General features: G+C 47.6%; 1 protein-coding gene across 1 annotated transcript in view; it reads left to right on the top strand.

Annotated features, from left to right (window-relative positions):
* LOC147665684 (autophagy-related protein 2 homolog A-like) overlaps positions 1–24,217 on the top strand; it is a gene marked incomplete at its 5' end in the record, with an annotated part of 884,401 nt that overhangs the window by 760,495 nt on the left and 99,689 nt on the right. The window contains one exon of the mRNA XM_086949597.1: positions 17,262–17,338. Coding sequence (XP_086805723.1) covers positions 17,262–17,338 — 77 coding nt within the window. The remainder of the gene's footprint in view (positions 1–17,261; positions 17,339–24,217) is intronic.

Genomic DNA, 24,217 nt, shown 5'->3' with positions numbered 1-24,217 from the left:
TGGGACTTGAACTTGGTGCTTACTTACCCTATGTGCGCTCCCTTTGAACCGCTTCATAACTTTCGTCTCCGACTTCTTACTTTAAAGACTGCCTTTCTGGTTGCCATCTCCTTTGCTCACAGGGTGAGTGAGCTCCAAATTCTTTCTTCTAAGCCTCCTTTTCTGGCTGTTCATCCGTACAAGGTTGTCCTCAGAACCATGACCTTTAGAGATTTAGAAAGTCAGTTATGGGATTTGAGACTAAGATGGTGTTTGCGTGAGAGACCGTTGCGGTCACTCGAACCCGCACTTCTCGATGCTCCCGTTAGTAATGGTACCGGGCTTGGAAGACCCATAACTGCCCTATGGAGGGAGCACAAGGTGTGGATCTACTTACTTTGTATTGGGAAGTGTCTCCATGATCCATATGGCTACGGAGACTCTGGCAGTTCTGAAAGCGCTGAGGGGCTCCCTTAAATGGATCACTTTCACCACCTGAGCTGCTGCTGAGCTCCTGGCTTTGCTCACAGTACGGCCTGGGTGGCTCTCGGCGTGGAGAAGCGCCAAAACCAGAATGCCTCCCAAATCTGCCCTCTCAGCCAGGGATCAGAGTGGAGATAACGGGCAGCAGGCTCCTATAAACACTGCCATGGTGGCATGCCCCCTCCACGCCTCAAGGGACCAAAAACCACTCTCCCATGAGGCCCCAAGAACGCACCTAAAGGAAGCAAGGGATCAAAGGCTAACCCTAATACGATCAGTGCCACTGTAGACAAGAAGGGTACAGGGGCTGAAGTTGACTCTCCCCTGCAGCAGCCGATCACCGAATTCTTCAGTTCCACGACGGTAGCTCCTGGAACTCGACATAACGTCACCAGCTTCACCAACAAGGCAGGAGATGATGGGGGGGAGTAGCAACCCACAACCTGTTGAGAAGAGCTGAGCGGTATTGATGGTGCTAATAATAATAATAATAATAAGAGGGACGAGTTGGGGCCAGAACAAGTGGCAAACATTCCAATGCAAGAGACCCCCTCAATAACATTAATTCCTAAAGATGCAGGGGTATTGGAAGGGCAAATTGACATTCAACCTGAATAAGGGCCCCCTCTTGTACATTGTCATGAGATCATACCAGAGGCTTCATGCCCTCCTTCTTGCAGTACGGCAGGACCAGAGACACAGTTAGTAAAGGGGGCTGCAAGCTCAAGATCCCTTGAAGAATCCCTGGACTTAGGGGACACGTTTTTTTCCTTGACTGATGGCTTGTATACAAGCGCTGCAATATCTGAGGGGGAGAGTGTGTCCATATCCTCCGCCTCTGACCCTAGTAGCCAGTTGGAAGAATTCGATACAGTAGTCTGCAGGAGGAAAAATCTGAGGCAGAGTAAGGAGCGGACGTCTCAGGCCCAGGGCAAGGAGGGCCCGAGGAAACAAGGAAATCTCGCTTTAAAGTGCGGACTATTCTGACACGCAAAAATCATATGAGGAGCCTTATATGGTGGACACAAAAGCACAGAACAGCCAAGACAACGAGGAGCACACCCTGAGATTGATATGTGACTCAGTCAAACAACATCAGGAAGAGACACGACGAGACAGCAAAAAAACCCGCCTGACCACAAAAAAGCTACAACGGGCGGTCAGGAAGATTGTGAAACCCTGCACTGAAATTAATGAAAGGATCTTGGGCATAGAAGAAGGCATAGAGGGGGGAGACATTAAAGCCTATGTCCTAAAACTATTGAAGGGTGCCTTTCCGGAGTTCCAACAGTGGAACTGGGACATAGAGGTCCAACGCTATCCCCTCATTTTTTTTTTTTTTAAATATATTTTTATTGCAGGAATCAGTACAACAATACAGTAACGACCAGCATCATATTATAGCCAACTTTTACCAGATATAGCCCACCGACCCCCTTCCATAGCATTGCTATACAGCCAAGCAGCCCATATCCCTGGGGTTGGGCGGCGAATGTAGCTGGGGTCAGTAGGATGCGGGAGCTGGTCCGGATAATACACTGTCCGTCCTCTGCTTTTCTAAACAAACCCCAACCCCCAAAAGGTACCCCCCCCTCAAACTTCCAGTCATTGTGAAACTCCCCCCTCCCCCCCCCCCCACCATCAGCGCCAGGGAGCTTATCACTTTAGGATCCAGTGCTTGACCCTCGGGGAAGGTAATAGTGCTGTTAATGCTAGTGTCTAACGGGACTCGGGTCTAGTTGCTTCTTCGCTTTCGGAGTCGCTGGGGGCACAATAATCCCTGAGGGCCTGCACCAGCGTTTCCCATTCTAACGCGGCCTCCTGCGCCTTCTCATTGCTTTGCCTCCAAGCCAACTGATATCGCAGCGCGCTCTCCCCCGCCGCCCATTTCAAAAGTTCGCCGTGCCATCTGCCGCCCGCAGGACCAGCACGTGCCTTCCAGTTCCTGGTCACCTCTCGTTTAGCAAGTAGGAGCCCCAGGTCGATAAATTTACTGGTGATTTTATTCCAGGGGGTATGGGGGAACCAGTGCAATAGCCCCACCGCCGCATCGAACGATAAGTGCCTCCCCGTCACCTCTTCCAAAGTCGCCGCCACCTCCTGCCAGTAGGACGTCAATCCTGGACAGGCCCATAACATGTGTAGGAGGTCCGCCTCCTGAGCCGGGCACCTAGGGCATTCCGCCGAAGCCGTGGCAAAATAACGCCTGATCTTAACCGGGGTCAGGTACGCCCTATGGAGAACGTAATAGTGGACCAGTTGGAAACGGGCGCTACGTGTACCCTTCCATGCTCGTCTCACCAGCTGGGACCAGGTCGTCTCCGGGATCTCCCTACCGATGTCCTCTTCCCAGCGGGACTTCAGTGTGGCGAGAGGGACCAACCCCTCGGTAATCAGCCTGCCGTAAAGGCAAGTGACCGCCTTCACTGTGCCCGCCGACATCATTACATACTGGCACACCTGGGACAATTGAGGTTCCTCTAGTCCGTTTTGCCAGTGCGCCTGGATCACTCGCACAATGGCCGAGTGCAGCAAAAAGTCACCCCGGGAGATCCCAAAGCGGTCGATGAGATCCTGAAAGGACAGGAGCACTCCGTCCTCATACAGGTCCCCGACGAGCTGTAAACCCGAATCCTCCCAGTCCGCCAGTCGTGACCAGTCTCCTCCGTGGGGGAGGGCCGTCAGCATCCCCAATGGAATTTCAGGTGCATATGGGGTCCGCAGGTGACCTCTGTTATGAGCCCGATTCCAACAGAGTCGGATAGTCCGCTCCTCCATCGACAGGTCCCGAAGGACCAAACGCTGTCGCAGCGCGATAAAGGAGAGGATGTGCCTGGCCATACCCGTCCCTCTACCGTCTTCCGGGCCTCTGAACTCCCTGGCTATCTCCTGGGTGTATGTCTGGAGCTGCGCCGCTAGGTAATACTTCTCGAAGTCCGGCACAGCGAGCCCCCCCTCGTCCTTCGGCCTCATCAGGGTATTGAGGGCCACCCGCCGCCGGCCCGTGCCCCAAAGGAACCCGACCACCATGGAACGCAAGCGGCGAAACGTAGCCGGCGGGACCCAGATCGGCAAAGTCCGAAAGTAATACAATAATCGGGGGAGCGCCACCATTTTGAGCAGGGCGACGCGTCCTGCCACGGAGAGCGGCAGCGTGGCCCAAAAGTCCATGCTGCCTCGGAGTGCTCGTATGCAACGGGCAATGTTTCCATCTAGGAGGTCGGGCTGGTCGTGGTACACAAATACCCCAAGGTATTTAAAGCAGTCGGGTTCCCATCTGATCTCCTTACTTAGCGCCGGAGTGGGGACACCCCTACGCATCGGGAAGAGGCAGGTCTTAGACCAGTTCACACGTAGGCCTGAGACGTCTCCGAACTCCGTAAGCGCTAATTCCGCTCCCCGTAATGCGTCGACCGGATCCTCCAGGAAGAGCAACAGGTCGTCCGCATAGAGCGAGACGTAATGCGGGCCCGCCGCTGTCCGTAAGCCCGTATAGTGGGCTCCCGAGCGAAGATGCATTGCTAGTGGCTCCACCGCTAGTGCAAAGAGAAGCGGGGATAAGGAGCACCCTTGCCGCGTGCCACGTTCCACCGGATATCGCGATGAAATCAAAGGGCCCGATCTAACCCTGGCTGAAGCGGAAGCGTAGAGAACTGCTGTCCATTTGATAAATCCTTCCCCGAGGCCGAATTTCCGCAATACCGCGCTTAAGTAGTCCCACTCCAGGCTATCAAAAGCCTTCTCCAGGTCCACCGACAAAACTACCGGGGACGGGGCATCCACGAATGGTTCGCCAAGCAAGCGAAACAACCTTCGGATGTTCATGGTCGTATTTCGCCGTGGGATGAAACCGGCCTGGTCCTCGTGTACTAGGGAGCTCATATGTCCTAACAGCCTCGAGGCCAAGATGCTGCTCAATATTTTGTAGTCCACCGTCAGCATTGAGAGGGGACGGTAGGACCCCGGGTCAGACGAGTCTCGGCCTGGCTTGAGGAGAGGAACCACCAACGCCTCACACATCGAGCCGGGGAGGCGACCCAGCCTCTTCGCCTCCCTGTAGACCACCAGTAAACGAGGGGCCAGGAGGTCAGCATAAGCTGCATAGAACTCCACCGGCAGGCCATCTAGGCCCGGGGTCTTGTTCCTCGCCATCCGTTTGATGGCCCCGCGGATCTCCCCCAAGCCGATGTCAGATCCCAGGGCGTCTGCCACTTCTTGTTCCACTGTGCGGAGTTCCAGCAGGCTAAGATAGTTATCAAGCCGGTCTGGGTCACGCGCGGAGCGACTGCGGTATAAGCATTCGTAATAATGCCGGAAGCAATTAAGAATCTCCGGTTGGGTGCACACCTCAGTCCCATCCGCCCTACGCATCCCAGTCGTCGTTTGGGACTGGCGCGCAGGGTTGGCCAACCACGCCAGTAACGCGCTCGATCTGTCGCCCTCCGCTATAGATCGGACCGTGTAGGCCTTATAATCGAAACAGCGGAGCCGTTCGACCTCCACCGCCACCTTCTCCCTCGCCTCTACCGTTTGTGTTTGCAATTCCGGGTGTCCGGGTCGGCTAATTTCGAGCTCGCGGAGCGTTCGGTCCGCTGCGTCTAGATCAGCCAGGATAACTCGCCGCATGCCCACCTTCTTAGAGATACAGTACCCCCTCACCACCACCTTGAAAGCGTCCCATTTGAACGCCCTAGTACTCGCGGAGCCGCCGTTGGATGCAAAATAATCCGTGATTCTCTCCCCTAGGTCTGCCTTGAAGACACTGTCCTCGAGGATCTCGGGGCGCATCTTCCAGGTGGGTACCGCCGGCGTCCCAGGGAACCAGCGAATGTCCAGCAGGAGGGGGTTATGGTCCGAGATGGTCCGCGATAAATACTCCGATCGGGCCGCTGCCGAGACTAATTCGGACGAACCAAGAAAGCCATCCAGTCTGACATGCAGCTCATGAAGGCTCGAAAAGTACGAATAATCTCTAGACGCGGGGTGATGCGCCCTCCAGATGTCCGTCAAACCCCAGCGGGTCTGCCAATCTTGACGGCCCTTAGCCGTCCGCCGGACCGGGGAATCGGGGAGCGGGGGATGCGAGCGGTCTATGTCTACATCTACCACGGAGTTAAAGTCTCCCCCCAGCAGGAGGGGACCGGCGAAAAAGTGAGCCAACGAGCCCGATAACCTGGAAAGGAAGGCAGTCTGGTCCACATTAGGGGCATACACACAACAAACATTCAAGTCCCTCCCTCCCAGCGTGCCTGATATGGCCACGAAACGCCCCTCTGGGTCCAACACTGTCCTCGTGACCTGGAAGGGGACTCCTGCCCTGATCCATATTAGCGCCCCCCTGGCATAAGCAGAGTACGCCGTGGAAAAGACCTGCCCTCGCCACCTGCGCTGAAGCGCCGCCCCTTCCGCCTTGTTCAGATGCGTCTCCTGCAGCAGCGCCATTTGCACTCCCCTACGCACTAAATAAGCGTGGACCCTGTGACGCCTGGACATAGTGTGAAGCCCCCTCACGTTCCAAGTAATACATTTCAAGTTTGCAACATCAGCCATTGTCCCAGAGTGTTCTTGCACAGTCTCCCCGTCCGGGTCCCCACAAAAAAAAGGACATCAATTCTCCCAGCGCTGACGGCGGCCATTTTCCCCAACCAGATCCAAACCCCCCAAAAACCAACAAAACCCCCTCCCACCCACCCCAGAACAGGACCCAAACTGCGCCATCTAGATCCCATCCAAACTTCTATGAAGAACAACCCCAAAAACCCCACTAGTCCCACGGTCGCCACCGTAGGAAGGCCTTATGGGCCAGGTGCGGGCTGAGCGGAGGCAGTGGGCCCTCGTCGCCCAGGCCACCAGGACTATAATAAGCCCCCCCCGTGTCAAAATCTTTCGGGGCAAGAGCAGAAGCCTCCCAATCCTCCCTCTCCCATTGTCAGCAATAAAGAACGGCAGCCGCCTCCCCCCTGCCGGGCCCCCACCCAAAACAAGGCAACCTATCCCATTACCCTTGTCCGTCCAAAAGGTCCTCCACCGATTTCGGTGTGATCACCGGTGTGTGGGTACTGTCTGCCACTGAGTCTTCCGAGTCCGATGGTGCCCCCTGAGCACCCGGGTTGTCTTCCTCCTCTTCGATGTCTTCGCCCCTCGCTCCCGACAGTTCCGACAGAACTTCCAACACTCCCCTCCGCTCAGATGATGTCTCCGCTGTCGAGGGCCGTCCCGTGCGGCCGCGGCGGTTCCTGACCCTTTTAGAGCGCCTCCTTTGTTCCGGCTCCTCCGCCTGATGGGTCGAGGCATTATAACCATCCTTCCCCGTTCGGTACAGTTCGAGCCAGTCACAGACCTCCTCCGGGGTGTCGAATAACTGGGTTTTGTCGTCGACAATGACTCGGAGCCTCGCGGGAAATAGGAGTGAATATTGGATGCCCTCACTCCTGAGTTCACGCTTAACCGCCAGGAAGGAGAACCGCTTGCGCTGCGTCTCGTAAGTATAGTCAGGGAAGATATTCACCTGACTGTTTGCAACCTGGAACGGGCCATTGTGTCTGGCGGCATTTAGGATCAGATCTCTGTCCCGGAAATGGAGCAACCGCGCCACCACCGGCCTCGGGGCTCGTCCCAGCTGTGGGGGCCGCGCTGGAACTCTGTGGGCCCGTTCTAGAGTGTAAAAGGAGGACAGGCCCTCCGGGACCACCGTGTCTCGGAGCCAGGTCTCCAAGTAGCGCACCATATCGCCTTCCTCGATCTTTTCCGGCAGGCCCACTACCCGAATGTTATTCCTCCTGTTTCGGCCTTCCGCATCCTCCGCCCTCCGTTCGAGGGTCTCGATTCGGGACATGGCATCCTTGATCGTCGCAGCCAGGGTCCTCTGCGCCGGTTCGATAGTCTTCACCGTGCTCTCCACCTCCTTGACCCGGTCTGAGAGTTTACCATGGTCTGCCCTAAGGAGGCCCAGGCCAGTCGCCACCTGGGCAATGTCCTGTTGTAGAGCCGACCGAGTTGCCTCTATGGCTTCCAGTACACGGTCGAATTGTTGCTGGAGTGGTGCGCCACCAGGTCGTTTAGGATCTCCATGCTCTTCCTTGTCCTGGGCCTCAGAGTCCGAGGTGGCCTGGCTGGATCCCTTGGCTCCTTTAGGTTTCCCCATGCTGCCAGGGGCTCTCCGCAAAGGTCCCGGAGTAGGCGTCTCCGTGTGCAAGTGTCCAGCACGACTTTCCCGGGATTTCGCCCTCCAGTCCGGAATGGGCGACCTCCTTCTCCAGAGCCTGTGGAGACTCCGCCGTTTCGGCTCACGCCACCGCCACGGCGTCCGAGGGCACCGATAAGGGGGCGGAGACACCCGTCTCCGAATCGGGCAGGCCCGTTCACCCACTACAGCTCTGGGGCAAGGGCCACCAACTCCCCCGGTTGTCCTGAGGCGCCCGAGTGTCGCGCCATCCATGTAGTCGGGGTGGCCAGGAACTCGCAGCTAGTTGCGGAGTCGCGGTGCAGACCACCGCCTGGACCTGAGGGCACCCGTGCCCGGCGCCCTCTAACGCGTGGGCACCCGCCCGGTCGTCCAATCGAGTACGGTCCCGCTGTGGAGGGTCCGAACCAACCAATGTCCAATGCCTAAAGCCACTGAGGCTGGTGAAGCCGGGTGCCGGGCGACATCCGCGAGACCTCCTCAACTCCGTAGGTCCGTTCAAGGGGACAAAGGGGTCCGGGCGCCATATTGGGTCGTCCTCCGCCACTCCGCAAACTTCGGCATTTCTTCAAACCCACCCCCGTCCAAACTCCACCAGGGCCCTCGGCAGGGTGTCGTCGCCTCGCTCAACCGAATTCGGGGTCTGGGGTGCCCCTCAGCCACCGATGTTCAGGATAATTTCGGGCTTAGTCCCGGAGCCGAGCTCTCAGGCGACCATCGCCATCGGCGCCCAAGCCACGCCCCCCACCGCTATCCCCTCATGCATATAAACCCCAGGCAGACTCGCCCATGATATCCACAGCTACCAAGAGCTATCACTCCTCAAAGCTCGTCCAGACTCTAAACGATTGTATGAACGACAATCCTTTTTTATGCGACCTGTTTTCTGCAATGTGACTGTGGAAAGGCGCTGGCGCTTGAGACAACGAATTCAGTCTTGTCAGGCATAAGGGGCAGAGGCGTATCTGTTCAATCCAGCCCATTTAAAAATATTCTACAACAACAAAGTGAGAGTATTTACATCTGAAATAAAGGCAAAGGTATATTTGGATGAAATATGAAAGTAATGGCAGATCTATCAGTAGCATAATGAAGATGGGAGGAGGAGCGTTGAAGAAAGGACCTGCCCAGGCATTAGTAGACTTATGGATTGGAACTGTAGAGGACACCAAGTGGCGGGGGAAGGGACACAGACACCATTACCCAGACCTCGTAAGGTCTGTCAGTCTCACTAACAGGGTGGGGGGAAGGGAGAGGGAGAGTCTCTAGGGAGTGAAAAGGGGGAGGAGGGATGGGGTCGGGGTAGTTAAGGGAGAAAATGGGGCACAGCAAGCACTAGGGAGATTTTGGTGGGAACAAAAGAGCAAGGAAAGGGGGTTTCATGGTGGGTGGTGGCTTTTATTGAAAGCAGAAAAATTAACCAGCAGGACAAATATAAGGATAGCGTCTGTTAATATTTTTAGTTTGAACGATCCCAGTAAACGACGTAGGGTTGCAGAAGACCTCAAAATGCTACAATCTGAAATTGTTTGTCTCCAAGAAATGCACATCATGGGTGCGGGCAAAAAAGCTTTAAACAAGTTAAGGTATAATCCCATAGCACACATTACGCAGGGCACCAGAACTATAGGGATGGCTATCTTAACACTGGGAAAAGAGATTGCCTGTAAGAAACAACTTGTTGACGAATTTGGGCGATGGGTTATTGTAGAGCTTCATATATATACATTTGCATTGACCCTATGTTCAATATATGGTCCAACGGGGGATGACCCCGAGATTTTTAAGTTTTTGAGCCTGGAACTAGCAGGATGGCCAACCCAGATCATAATGTGTGGGGATCTAAACATCAATGGGATCGGTGTACAATGGGCCGGCAGCCAGGGTTCATATGAAGGCCGAAAACGTAGGGTCTACAGGGCTCTTTCCCACATATTGGAAGGAAACAGGCTATTAGATGCTTGGAAGAATCTAAAAATGGCAAATCTAGATTCTGGAAGTACTTATTATTCGGCTCCTCATAGAACGATTGCCCGGGCGACAATTTTTTATTTTCCCAGGGTTTAATGGGGAAATGCTGTATTGAAAAATGTACCCGAGTGATATCGGACCACAATTTCCTAGTTCTAGAGATTTTGCAGATTGTGGGGGGGAGAGGATACAACAGAATTGGTTCTTTGAAAGGGGGCTGCTAGTGAATGAGGGGTATATCGCCTACATGAAAAAATTGATAGAATACATAACAGAGGGAGTGCCCGCATTGGTAAGGCTTGGGATACCCTGAAGGCAGGCATTCGAGAAGAGACATTAAGTTTCAGTCTATACCGCTCCAAAAAACGTAATCAATTAACCAAACTATACCAGAGGTTAAGAATAATTGAACAACTAGTCAAGGTGATAGAGGTCAGAGAGAATATGGATGGTATCTTGAATAGACTTGCCCTAGCTAAATCTCAGGTAGGTGATGTAGTTACTGCCAAGGTTACTGAGAAGTATACAATGCGAAAGGAGGAATGCTACAAGTGTAGTGAAAGGACATTTAACTTACATGGCAATGCGTACCAGAGAAACAACACATGGAAATTGAGATAGTAGCAATCCAGACTGAAAATGGGGACTTGGTTACTACAGCTCAGTGGATCTGTGATGAATTCCGTAGGTTTTATATGAAATTATACGACTCTGAGAAAGACAGCGAGGATAGCGGGGTGAATGCAATTGGTGATCATCTAGCTACTGTCGGCTGGGAGAAATTTTCCTTGGAAGAACAGGAAGCCCTGGCTGCTGCTTTTTTTACCCGACTAAATAATTAAAGCGCTTAGCGAGCTTGCAGCAGGGAAAGCCGCCGGGCCAGACCGGATCCCGCTCAAGTTTTACAGAGTTTTCTGGCCGTCTCTTGGGGCTTATTTTTCAAGCATGCTCTGTCAGGTACAATCAAGGGAACCCCTCCAAATTTATGGGCACAAGCCAACATAGTGGTATTCCTGAAGAAGGGGAAGCCTGCTATAGATCCCGGTACATACCGACCAATTACGCTGAGTAACACAGACATCAAAATGTACTCAAAAGTGCTGGGGAATTCTATGAGCCCGATTATTGGACGAGTCATCTCGCTCAGAAGGCATGGATTTATACCGGGGAGGGAGACCACAGATCACGTTAAAATAACCATTACGCTTTTCGATGCTATGGCAGTCACAGGACTCTATTGCGCTTATATTATTAAATGCAGAGAAAGTATTTGATAAAGTCTCCTGGTGCTTTTTATGGGCAGTGCTCGAATGGTTAGGGGTTGGAATTGATTTTATCAAGGCCTTACAAGTATTGTACACATCCACTACAGCTAGACTCGTATTGGCGGGCACACAAACAGAGGAATTTAAGATACAAAGGAAGACCAGGCAGGGTTGCCCCTGCTCTCCACTTCTATTCGCCTGCTATATCGACCCTTTAATCCGCAGGATCAATGCCAACCCTGGGATAAAATCCCTTGGGTTCGAAACCAAAATTTTAGGGTACGCGGATGATTTAGTGGTCACCACACCACATCCAGAGACCGCAATCACTGAAATAGTGAAAGAAACATCAGCTTTCTGGAAAATATCTGGGTACTCACTCAATCAACACACAAACCCAAATAATAACCAATAAATATCTCGGGCTGAACGACCCTCGGGTAGTTCAGTCAGCAACATATTTGGGAGTCAAAATCTCAGCTAATATAGGGCAAATTGTGGAGCTGAATTTAGCCCCGGTTATCCAGAAGGGATCACAGGATTTTGCTCGGCGAAATAATCTTCACTTATAACTAATAGGCAGTTGTAATGTGGTAAAAATGATTTTTTTTTTGTCTAAAGTTCTATTTTTACTCAGATCTCTACCTCTGATATTTGAGACCATATGGTTCCAAAAGCTAGATAAGGTGGTAAATAGATTCATATGGGCATACGGAAAGACAAGGCAGAGCCTGAAATTTATGTCTCTCCCTAGGGAGAGAGCAGGATTGTCGGTCCCGATTTCAGACTATATCCTCTAGCGTCAGTCCTGCAATATATGTGAGGGCTAGCTGGGGGAAACCCCTTTGACTGCTGGAACCAGGGAAGGATACCAGATATTTATGAGTTACTGGTCTAGGAAGATGCCAAAAACTGTTTCTTAAGGTTCACTGAACCTAGTTACTACAAGAAGGGGAGGTTCAGGACACTATTAGCAGCATGGCAGATTTGGAAGGCGATAAGGCGATAAAAAGAAAGATGGGGATTGAGAGAGTAAATTACTATATCCCCCTATGCATGAACTCACAACTACCAATAGTCTTTCACGATAATATAATGAACCGGTGGAAGGGGTTGGGTATAGAGGTGATTGGGGACCTAGTTGATGTAACTGGATTCAGATAATTCTCAGAGATACAAGACAGGTTTGGGGTAGACAGGAAAGATTTTTTAAATACTTACAGGCGTGTAGTTACTGGGGGAAGAAAACAAGGGAACCAAAAGTGATAGTCAGGAATACCATGATTTACACTTTTAGTGGAATTTACAGTGAGTTGATTGTCATGCAGCCAGATGACTTAGAGGAACGGGCAGATAAATGGGATCAAAGGCTTGGAATAAAAGGATCCACGTTGCTTGATTCCCTAGACAAGGGACATAATATACCCTGCTCATCAAAATTACAGGTGCAGCACTTTAAAACGATTCTAGATAAGTACTATACACCAGACAAAATAGCAAAGTGGGGGGGAATCAGTGGGTATTAGCTGCCCCCGCTGTCAAACCTCCCACGGCTAGATACTTTTAAGAAAGATATAGAACAGTTTTTAGAGGTAACCCTGAAGGTGAATGTGGCCTTAACCCCAGAATGAATACTATTGGGGGTAAGTAACTCAGGAGCAGATGGTACCCAACCTTATTTTATGTTTCTGGCGATGACAGTGGTTAGAATCTGTATTGCTACAGCCTGGTTAGACCCGGTGGCCCCAACATTCTCGCAATGGGTAGCCCTGCTCCTTTCAACTTTTAATCTCACGAAAAGGATTTATCAAAGAAAAGGCTGAAAAGCCCAAAAACTGGGGAAAACTATATGGTCCCCAATTTATCGGTGGAAGGCGGCGGTAGCGGGTCTTTGAAGAAATAATAATAACGTACTGATACTATGTAAACGAAAAATAATGCTGCTAAGGATATCTAGTTTTTTGTTTACCCCAATGCCTACCTTATCTTCAAGAAATCATTCTGAATATTTATTTGTAACAACATATTGATTTGAAAGTACTGTATACAAAAGCAAAGCCGCCACTAAATGTATGCATTTGTTTTTATTTTTCTCACCTCAACATCAATTTTATCTCTATGAAATCTCTCTGAATGTTTGTATAACAATCTATTTATGTGCCCCATAAAAGAAAATTTCTCAATAAAATTATATAAAAAAACCTTCCTTTCTTTCCAAGGTGGTTACTTCTTTCCACATTGGTCAAACCCTCACCATGCCCATCTTCTTTCCGCATCCTTCTCAGGAGGAAGAGAGCCACCACCGTCTGGATCCAAAATGTGCGTTTTCTTTTTATTTGGATCGCACCAAGAAATTCCGGGTGGATGAACAGCTCTTTGTTGGCTACGTGGGCGCCAAAAAAGGTTGGGCCGTGCACAAACGGACCATCTCTAGGTAGGTTGTTTTGTGCATTAAAGCTTGCTACTCTTTGGCAAAGGAGGAACCTCCAGTGGGACTAGGCGCCCTTTCCACCAGGGTGACGGCAGTTATCACGGCTTTGGGACGGGGAGTCCCCTTCAATGACATCTGTCAGGCAACTACGTGCACATATTCACAAAATACTACTGCCTAGACAGCCAAGTCCGGAGAGACGGCTACTTTAGCCGTTCTGTTTTCCAGGATTTTCTTGTGTGAACTTGGTTTGCAGACCCACCTCCGGGGTTAGTATTGCTGGGGTATCTATTCTAAGGTAAGGAATCTATAACTAATTGTCTCTTACAGATGAACAAGTTACTTGCCTGCAGTAACAATATATTTGTAAGAGACATAGATTAGTTATAGATTCCTTACTTCCCTACCCATCCTCCCCGTTCTGCGAACTGACTTCTAGGGTCAGGGAATCCTTTTCAGGGCCCTAGTTTTGTGCACCAGTGGTCAGTGTCTAGCATGGCACTGCGCTTCTGGCGTGGAATGTTCTGTAAAAGAACGGACGTCAGCGTGTGAGGTTGCCTTCTAAGTAGCTACCGCAACGTCATTCTATTGCCTGAAGGGTGTTTTTCACATTGTCTACACACTGCTGACCTCCTATGAAGCTTGATTTATCCACAGTCCCAGCATCAGAGAGCCCCATCAGGTTGGTCCTCTGATGCAAGGAACAGTTTGACATCTAACCTTAAGATCAAGATCAGTCTGTATGATCTACTTATGCAAAGGGTCTTTCCCGGGTTTCAGACAGACCAACGCTGCTTCATCACATATTGAGTCTGTCACTTTTCTAGTTTCGCCAGTAAAGCGATGATAACTGTATGTATAAAAATGTAATAAAATACTTTGAAATCAACAAAAAAAAGTCTCCCTGTGGTCTGCGGAAGATGTTGTCAATTAGGGACAAACAAACATCCAACTCCAGAGCCTTAGCTCGGGTATTCTGATTATAATCTCCTCAGGCCAATGAAATCATTCAAGTCCTTTCCCAGTTGTGTTATAACCATCTTGGGAGTTACAAAGATACATGTCAATGTTCTTTGCGCCTACAGATTCAACATCATAAAGTTGCTCGTAGAAGATTTGAGCAGCGCCTTTTTTGCCTTGTATCATCATCCATTATTCATCCTGTATTTCTTGGACAAACTATTTTTACTCACAGTTGTGCTGCGAGTAATCGTCAAGCTTTGTTACCTAATGCATAACATGTTTGCTTAGTTCTAACTGAAGCCTATTGCGCCTTAGGCTCTCACCTTTGAGTGAAGCACTAGGATCTAGCCATGTCTTGGGCCACACGGTCCATTAATGTTCAGTTTCCAAGACCTCAAATAGGTTTTCTAGTCAGAAATATTTCATGATTTCGGATTTGAGCACATCACCTAGGGGTTTCCTTCTTTGTGTTTTCTTTTTACCTAGAGGTTTGCGTTGGCAGCTTTAACTTCCTTTTTGATTGAAAATTGTGTCATGGAGCGGGTAAACTCCATTTAGGACATCCTGCACTTATTTTGGGGAGCAAGAATGAAATTGAGATGGGTGCATTGTCTCAGAGCATGATGTGCCCTGTAGGTGAGTCTAAGGCCTGTGGTATTATCCTATTGGTTACTAAAATAAGAAAGTCTAATCTAGTCTATGCCCAATGTGCATGTGAGCAAAAGATAAACTCTTTGGCATCTATGTGTTGTGCTTTCCACATATCTACAAACCTGTTGATTACAACTGTTTTCTAAAGGGAATAGAAACCACCCAACTGCCACCTGACTTCTGCACAGTGCTGAGCGGTCTTTAGAGCTATCCATAGCTAAATTTAGGTTGCCACCAATCACAACCCTCCTCTCTGCTATTATAAAAACATCTAAAAAGACTGTTTTCACATATGCTTCCTGGTTGACATTTGGGACTTGTATTCAGCTGGCTTAGTATATGGTGCTCGCTTATGTAAGTGTAGCACCTTGTACTAATCCAGACAACCCTTCTGGTGATTTTAGTGGTCTTAGACAACCTTAGAAAGCTCACTAAGTGGTAGCTAGGGAGAGCAGTCTTCAGGCTTAGTCCAGTGGGAGTATAAAGCAGCTTGATTTACCATAACGTAATCTTATTGGTATAGATTAAGTGAAAAAAGAAGCATACAGTGTATTTATTAAAAAATGTATTTATTATAAGACACTCACTAACACATGCAAATATCTCCTACCGGAGATACGCACAATAATTTGCAAAGAAAACAGGTATGTAGCACAAATACACAGTGGTCACCAGGGGGAGAACAAACCATATACAAAAATAGTGGGATGCAAACCACGACTCCACTCAAGACTATACCCAGTAGACTTAGAAGTGCTGGGAACACAAGGAACCACCCAAGGTCAATAACCAAGAACCACACGGATGATGTGTGCAGAGTGGGAACACAACCGTGTTCTCAATTCAAGTTAATGGTTAAGTCGCAGTTGCAATTTTTCCAGTGGAGCCTGAAGAAACCCTTTCTCAGAATAGGAGGACCCCACCCCCCACCTTGTGCATCACTTTTTTTAAAAATCTAAGTAGTCCTAAGTTTCTTTATCTGACTGTGAGGTCAAGGTGGAGAGACATTATCAACACACATTTGCACACATTGGGGAAAATGAAAAACCTATGGAAAATGCAAATGCTGGAGAAAAGCACGTAATGCGATCTATTACTTGCACTGCACATTGACAGGGATTGTTTTTATCCATTTGTTCAGGTTGTCTCTAGCAATTTGTGTTCATATGAGGAAGATTTTAAATCAACTATATCCATTTATAAAAACCTTGAACAGTAAATTATATTAATGTGTCGAGGTTGTAGTACTTTTTGTGCAAGTCTGGGGTTGTTTACAATTTTTCCTGCACTCCTGATACAATACATCCAATGAAACCAGACAAGCACGCTAGACCTTGTCTTTTCAGTAGTGTCTTCCATTCTAATTTTAAAATACAAAGAATCAGCAGTTGGATTCATATGCCTCACAAATACTGTTAGTAAGGGAAATTAACATATTTAAGGGGTAATTCGGAGTTTGATGAAGTGGGTCAGCCTCAGTAAATATTCAGTTCACCAGCCCTACCACACTAGTTGTTTTCTTGTCTCATACAGAGGTCTGCAAGGCGCCTCAACTTGCTATTTTGCTGGAACATTTGATGGTGACCTGTCTGCCACAGGGCTGGCAAGATATAATCATGGGCGCCGCATTGTCACTAGATTTCCATGCAAGGCATAGCAGTCTCTGGCAAGGAAATGAACAAATGACAATGAAGTGAAGGGAGAATGCTCCCCAAGTGGCAGGTCCGTTATTTTATTTTTTTTGTTTTTTTAAAAACAATCTTCAAATTTAGGAGTTTGATTTTGAAAAAGATAGGAATATCCTTTTTGGCCAACAACAAAATTGTGCCAGCTCTGTAAGTGCTCTGTTTTCACTGCGGCTGCCACTCCAATGCTTGTGTTGATGGGAGCAAGAGTCCTACCAAACCGGCAGGGATCTTATAATAAGATGGGAAATCCTTTACAGGGAACCGGAGATTGGCCTGGTGGACTGCCTGCGAGCTATAAATGTGTCCTGCTGTTGATTTTTGGCCCATAATTGTTTACCATAATCTGCCCCATCAGTCTCTTCATAAAACAATTTAACACGACCGTAATGGAGGAAAAAGATCACTAGATATGCCATTTTTTGGTTCATTATTATTGGAAGAAATTAGCAAATGAAGATGAAACTCTGTGATACATAAGCCTAGCGCTTGAGAAGTGCGATATACCTAATGTTATGGACGCTTCAGCTTAAAAGATTTTGATGTGTTTTGTTATGCTGACAGTTATGTGCTTCGCCTAGCTCAGTCTCTTGCTTATTAGACAAATGTATCTGTTTCCTAAAAACCCTTCTTTTTGTGTTTCACTATAGATTATGTCTGTGTGCTTGACGTGGACCTCTTGGAACTGGTAATCACCACCTGGAAGGGTGGTGAGACAGGGAAACTGGTAAATTGTATTCCTTGTGTGCTTAAAATGTTTCCATTGTTAAAAACTTGTGTCAGACTGCACATGTCACTCACTGTAAATGTCTCTGCAAAAGGGAGATGTTTGAATCATAAGTCCATTTCAATGCTGTAGAGAGTGTGATCTTTTAGAATGCTAATATTTTATACAGAGGAAAAGGTAAAAATACTAATTTGTATTTATGTGCTTATAAATAACATTAGCAGTTCTTTGTTTTATATTGACTAACAAAGTGGGCCAATTATTCCAGAGTTTTCATCCAAATAATCCATGGCTGAAAGGCATCATAAAAATAAGAAACATGAAACTGAAATGATAGGAGACGATCACGGTACAATAGATCAAGCAGCGATGTATTCAGCTGTAAGATTTTAAATATTGCCACTACCTTGTAAGAGAATAACATTAAAAAACTGTGATTTTAGTGTCTTTTTAATTTTCTGCAGTGAAGGGAAAAACTGTAATGAAGCTGAGAAAAACAAGAAAGGTGGAGTTAGAAAATTCATAATACCTTGTACTGATGCAGGGAATTATTTGATAGGAGGATTTAACTGTCCCTATTGTCTCTAATAATGAGACATTTATAGAATATGGGAAATCTCTCTGTATTACTCTTTAGTCTAAAAGGGTTTTTGCACAACAACAGTAACCCCATTAATTGATAAATCACTACAATGTGGGAATTATTAGTTTGGGACAAAAGAAAAATATTAAAGAAGCATGTATATGTGTATTTGAGCTTATATAGCGCACAGCTACCCGCAGAGGGTTTCCCGGCGCTTGCTTAGGGAACCCGTCCTGGTATTCCCCTGTGAGATACCCCGGCAGGGTATCCACAAGGTGAAAGCCAGGCATCCCGCCGCGAGGGGCCGTTGTGGAGATTAAGCAAGCTATTGCCCAGAGTCGCAGAGTGTGAACCCGTGAGTTGAGAAGGCACCAGAGCGAGAATTATCGAGTCCGTGGAATTTTTAGCCCAAGACCCGCCGAGGCGGGGAATTGAACCCTGGTCCAGGGCCGATCTCAGCTTCCGGGTCTGCCGCCTCTAACCCCTGAGCCACACTTCTCCACTATATTCATGGAATTATTTAATTTAATTGTTTGTGAACAATAATACTCTCTGAACATCCAGGTCAAACACGTGCCAAGACTAAAAAAGGGAACTAATACATTCAAAACATTATTGCAAAATAAATGTGGCCAGATCAAATATAAGTCAAAACTGCAAACCGGGGATTGAATTATGGTAGGTTATACATTTTTGTAGATAACAACAAAGGGTTATAGTAATTTGTAAATCATCTTAACACAACATTGTGTATAGTGAGTATCGAAATTGCCCCAATATACCCTGGGTTTTGTTTACATGAAGGTAGTCAAGGAAAATATAATCAACATGATGCACTTATGTCCACAAATGTGACTGCTCTAAACACGTTGCTTCTTCTCAGGAATCCCGACTAGGTGTAAATTGTAATGTTGAGAACAATTTTCCTGATTATCTTGTATAACTTTTGCTCTTTTGTTAAAGCACCTGGTTGCGTTTGAAGGTTGGTCTGATTGTTCAACCTCAGAAACTCTGTTTTCCAGTTTCTCCACTGGAGCAATAAAAAACACAAGGTTCAAATCTCTTCCACCTAGTAGTTGTTGGAGGAAGGAAGGGGAAGTTGCCTGTGCTGTTATAATCTTTATAACCACAGAGATCTGCTGGTTTAAGAAAATGAAAACCAGGTTATCATCTTCTAATGAACAAGCTGGGTTTTGTTGTGGCATTAAATAAATACTGACACCAACCATTTGGAGCCTTTGTGATCCAAACCAAGCTTCAGCCTGGTCTTGGGCAATATCAGCCATGATCTCTCAAGGCTCCATTAGAGTCTCTATTGATGCCCCCAGTAGGACCGAAGAACAATTACTTATAGAGGCCTTTTATGGCATCTGAGTTCCCATGTATCTTGTAGGATAGCTGTTGAGGAGGGCGCTACCTCAGCAATGCTGTGTGTGGGATTGTTGATCAAGACTAAAGCAGTCTTGGATTCTGCTACTGGTTTAGCCATTGCCTCAGTAGTAGAGTTATGCAGATTCTAAAAACCGATTGCATTAAGACAAAGTAGATTAGTAGTCATCCAGTTCCTAACATATATTGCCAAGTCTTTAGGCTTGACGTCATCGGAACCCACCCCCCCCCCCCCGTCCTCCCCCTTCAAAGAATCGAGGTGCACAATCAGCTGTGTTTCATCAGCATAAGAAAAATGGGTTCCAAAAGAGCTTTTCATCCCATTCAAATTGTTAGCAGGTTGTTTTTTTGTTTCCAGAACCCATTATTAATTATTGGATTTTAGAAAATTATTCAACCACTTGCTTTTTAACCAGGAAAGTGCACATTGTCTTCAGATCTTATTATCTAGATATCCTGGATATGGTAGTGGCCAGGTTGTTGGGTCCCTTCCCTAAATCATCGCAGTAAATCCTTATAGAATAATTGCTTATTCTTGAGAATGCACTATAAATATACTATGAGAAGTCAGATTCAGCAAAGGAGGCTAATACTTCTGTCCAAATCATCCACTATTGGCTTCTTACGCGGTAATCTGCTTTCTCCGTTCTGGAGAGTTACTCCTTCAGCCAACCCCCACTGTTTGACATCTTTCTACCACTTGCAATGTGATCGACGGTCTAGAGTTTTCCAGTGCAAAGCTATGTTTTATTTAACTAATGCCAGCTCAAAGAACCTGGAGCCCACCAACATTCTTTTTGGTCTAGGGAAAAATCACATCAGATATACCCCAATTTGAGCAAATTGACTCTACGTAATGTGTACTCCAGATCCAGGACCATCTTGACCTGAATGCCTATTCCAATACATATCTAGTGATATATGGTCCATTATATACCAAGTCTTAACCTCTTCAGTGCTAATGACAAGGGTAACTAGTCATGATGCACTGGTTGAGCTGTGCTGATGACAAGGATAACTCGTCATGTATAATGGGAAACATCAAAGGTCCGCGCAGGAGGGGAAAACCCATTAGCAGCCAAGGTGTTAAATCATTGGAATGAAGTCTTGAATCATATATGTATATTTTTTATTACTTTACACAAAGTGTATGCAATGATATTTCATCGATGCCTGGCTTACTGGTTTACCTGAACTTAGGTAAAAGTTATTTCTTCACAGTTTGTTATCATGTATTGTGCAAAAGAATGTCAAGTAGTTGGCCTGTATTGAGCTTAAAGGAAAGTATGACAGAATGTGTAAAATTTAGGTTCAGTAGCAGATGCACTCAAGGTAGCAGGATCCCGAAACCAGTCAACTTTCAGGGTTAAGTCATCATTTCTTCCTGAAGTATGTACACAGTTCCATGTTAACACGCTTTACGTTCTGTCATCTTTTTTTTACGGTTTTGACAAAGATAAGATAGATATACAGCTACTGTAGCTTACAGAAGTGCTTTTAAGGGTATAGTTTATACAAAATAAAATATATTGGATGTTATCCTTCTTCATGCCATGAGGTAGCCAGCAGAATTTCTCCTCATTTTTTTTTTGTGAAAATGTCTTTATTGGCAAAATAAGGTCACTGCATACCTTACAGTCTTCCGATCAGTGTATCTCCGCATCGTGACATACATCTCAGAATGTAACTCAGCATTAACATTTTCCATTTTCTGTGAACAGTGATATCCCTCAACTCCCATATACCCTCCCCTTATCCCTCCCTCCCCCAGCACTTACTCAATCCTCAAATCAGTACTATGGTGGTTTTGCTTCAATTTCTACGTTACAGCAGGCATCCGACGGGGATACCGGTCCCCATGTTTATATCCTACGGTTACAACGGTTTGTGTCTTTCAGATCTGCACCTCGGTTCCTGGGCATGGCGGTCATGTGCATGTAGTTCCCCTATAACGGGCGGTAGCCTCGTACTAGTCCCCATGGTCTTGTACGCCCTGTTCTAGAATTTCTCCTCATGACACGAGTCCCTGCTGTTGCTTTCTAGATAAGGCATAGTTTTAAGAACTTAGCGTTTGCAGAACAATATTGCTTGAACTCCAGTGCAATGGCAGAAGCTTTCGTTTGGGAGACAGATGGTTCTGCATATTTTTAGGTAGCCTCTGGAAACTTTTAGAAACTGAAGAGCTAAGGCAAGGGGGCACCTTTTATGTACACTGGTATCATTGCAGCTGTTCTGAGGTATGAGTTGGGCATCTTGCGATGTCTTTATCAGTCCCAGGTGTTGTGACAGTGTGTAAAAGGTTTCTGGTGTGGTAGTCTATGACTGGAATATTTTAAAGATGAGGCTGTAGGGAGATTTCAGTATGAAACAGACTATTAATGACAAATTGTTCATGGGAAGGGTGTGGCCGGAAACTAAACATGACTGTTGCTCTGTGATTCAGCTCCTGCCTCCAGTTTGCTCATCTGAAGATATCCAGAGTTATCCTCGGGTGCTACGCACCCGTTGCTTTGGGCTGCGGCAACCCTATGACCCTCCTGAAGCCATTCCTGACTGGTGGTCTGTGTCTCCAGGCGACAAGTCTGGGCTTTGGGACTCCTGAGCAGGGACACCCAGGGTTTGTAACCCTTGCCAATGCATCCTGTGCGGCAATGGAGATTAACTTGTGGAGTGAGTGATGACTCTACTTGACTCCTTTCACCCTTTCACCCAGTCGCTGGAGACTTGTTTGATCTTCCATGAGGTGTTCTGTCCACATGCCTAATTGGTTTGGAGAAAATAATGCAGGGCCTGTGCAGTGATTGCAGTATCGGAGGAAGGATACGAAGGAATAAACTCTCTGAACCTTCTGGCCCACAGGGTTACGTGGGCTCATACCCACGCACAAAGACTAAAATGCGTTGGCCCTCTTTGTGTCTACCCTGTATGTTACTGTTTACCACTACCTAGGGCCACCGTTACTTCCGTAGGTGCCAGCACTTGAAGGAAGTTACCCGAATAGGGTCACTCAGGTTACTAAACCACCTCTCAGCCTTACCTATTATAATGAAGAGTCAGTCAGCCAGTAGAGAATACAAACAAGCAGTTTATTATCTATACTCTTCAGAGGAGCCCAAATGCAGCCTGGAGCTTGCAATGCTTACAAGAGGACTGACTCGATATTGATGCTCAGCATAGTATAATACACCAAACACGTCATAACCCGTCCAGACTCCTGAGGCGTGAGCCAATAGCTTAGTTAGCGTTTATTCATATTATCTGTTGTATTGCTGCCATTGTTTTACCGCATTGCTGTTGACTGAATTTTTATGTGCTGCTTTCGGGGGAAAAACATTTTGGTGGAAAGGGCGGGAGGGCTCTGCTAAAATCGGGCGGGGGCTCGGACAGCTGGTTGCTGTTAGCCTGGGCAAGGAGAGGAAAGCGGATTGTGAAAGTGCTTTGTTCAAAATCAGTCTTAGCTGCAACATCACAATGTCTGGTCTCTTAATCTATAGACCCCCTGGTCTCAGGTCTGTTTTGAGAAGATCTAGTGAGCAAAATTGGACAATTGGCTAGCAAGGCGGCAAACTTTACTATTTTGGGGGATCTCAACCTTCACCTTGAGAAGGTGGGGGAAGGCCGAGATCGCCAGTTTTTTAGCGGACTTAGAAGCCTTCCAGATGTCGCAACATGTTCTTGAGGGCACACATGTGGCTGGTCACTTGTTTGACCCCATTTTCTCAAATTTTAGTTGTCTAAAAAAGCCCCCCCGCCCCCCCCCCCCCGGTTCCTCAGGCTTGGACGGATCATTCTCTCTGCAGCTGCTGGGTAGAGTAGATTGGTCCCGTCCAGTCCAGCCCCAGTGAATAAACGGCCTTGGCATAAGTTGGACCGTGATGTGTTAGCTACCTGGTTAGCGGAGCATAGACCTCAACTTCCCGCAGATATTGAGGGGGCGAACTTGTGTTTCCAGGACTGGCTGTTGGCCGGTTTGGATAGTTGTATTCCGGTCAAACGGGGTGGAAAAGGACATGGGCCGTCGAAACCATGGTTCAGTGACCCGCTAACTCAGGCAAAGAAGAGGTGCACGCAGCTGGAGCGTACCTGGCGCCGTTCTTATGAGGCCTCCGCAAAATTAGAATATCGAGCGGCGGTCATGGAATATCATAAGCTCATTCGGAGAGCTCAGGAGGAGTTCGTAGCCAATAAGATTCTGGCTAGTTCTAATCCCGCAAAGACGATTTTCTCCCTGCTCAAAAATATGAAGAGTGCGGGCGCTACTAGTGCCTCTCCTAAAGCCTCCAACCACCAATGTGAGGTATTAGCCCACCATTTTGTGAATGAAGTAGAGCAGATTTATCATGGCTTTTCTAAGGAGGCAGTTCCTATTGAGAAAGTTGTGACTGGAGGGGTGGACATTATGGTTTAGTTGTTTATCATCTTTCTCTTTGCTGACGCCCCAGGAATTTAAGGTCCTGTGCCTTAAAATTAAGTCCGGCTCCCCAGCTGACCAGAGTCATCTGCCGACTTTCGCCAGTTCCATTCATCAATCGCCCCGTGGGTCTGGCACTGGCCAATTTGTCTTTGAGGCTAGCCTCTGTTCCCAGGGCGTGGAAGCACGCTAAAGTCATTCCTTTGATAAAAAATGTGTCTCTTGATCCGGAAGATCCTGGCAACTATCGCCCCATTTCCCAGCTGCCTTTTCTGGCTAAGCTGGTGGAAGCGCATGTGAACTCTATCCTATCCAAATTTATCAAAAAGCATAACATATTTGATTCATCTCAGTATGGTTTTCGCCCACGCCATAGCACTGAATCAGCACTTTTGGCAGTAAAGGAATCCATCCGGAGTAGACTGGATGTGGGAGACTCTGCGGCCTTGGTCCTTTTGGACCTTAGCGCCGCTTTTGATACAGTGTCTCAAATGAT

Source organism: Lissotriton vulgaris, unplaced genomic scaffold (genome assembly GCF_964263255.1).
Source record: "Lissotriton vulgaris unplaced genomic scaffold, aLisVul1.2 SCAFFOLD_672, whole genome shotgun sequence".
NCBI lineage: Eukaryota > Metazoa > Chordata > Amphibia > Caudata > Salamandridae > Lissotriton > Lissotriton vulgaris.
The sequence above is the reverse complement of the archived record's forward strand: the minus strand, read 5'-3'. Positions and strand labels throughout refer to the sequence as shown.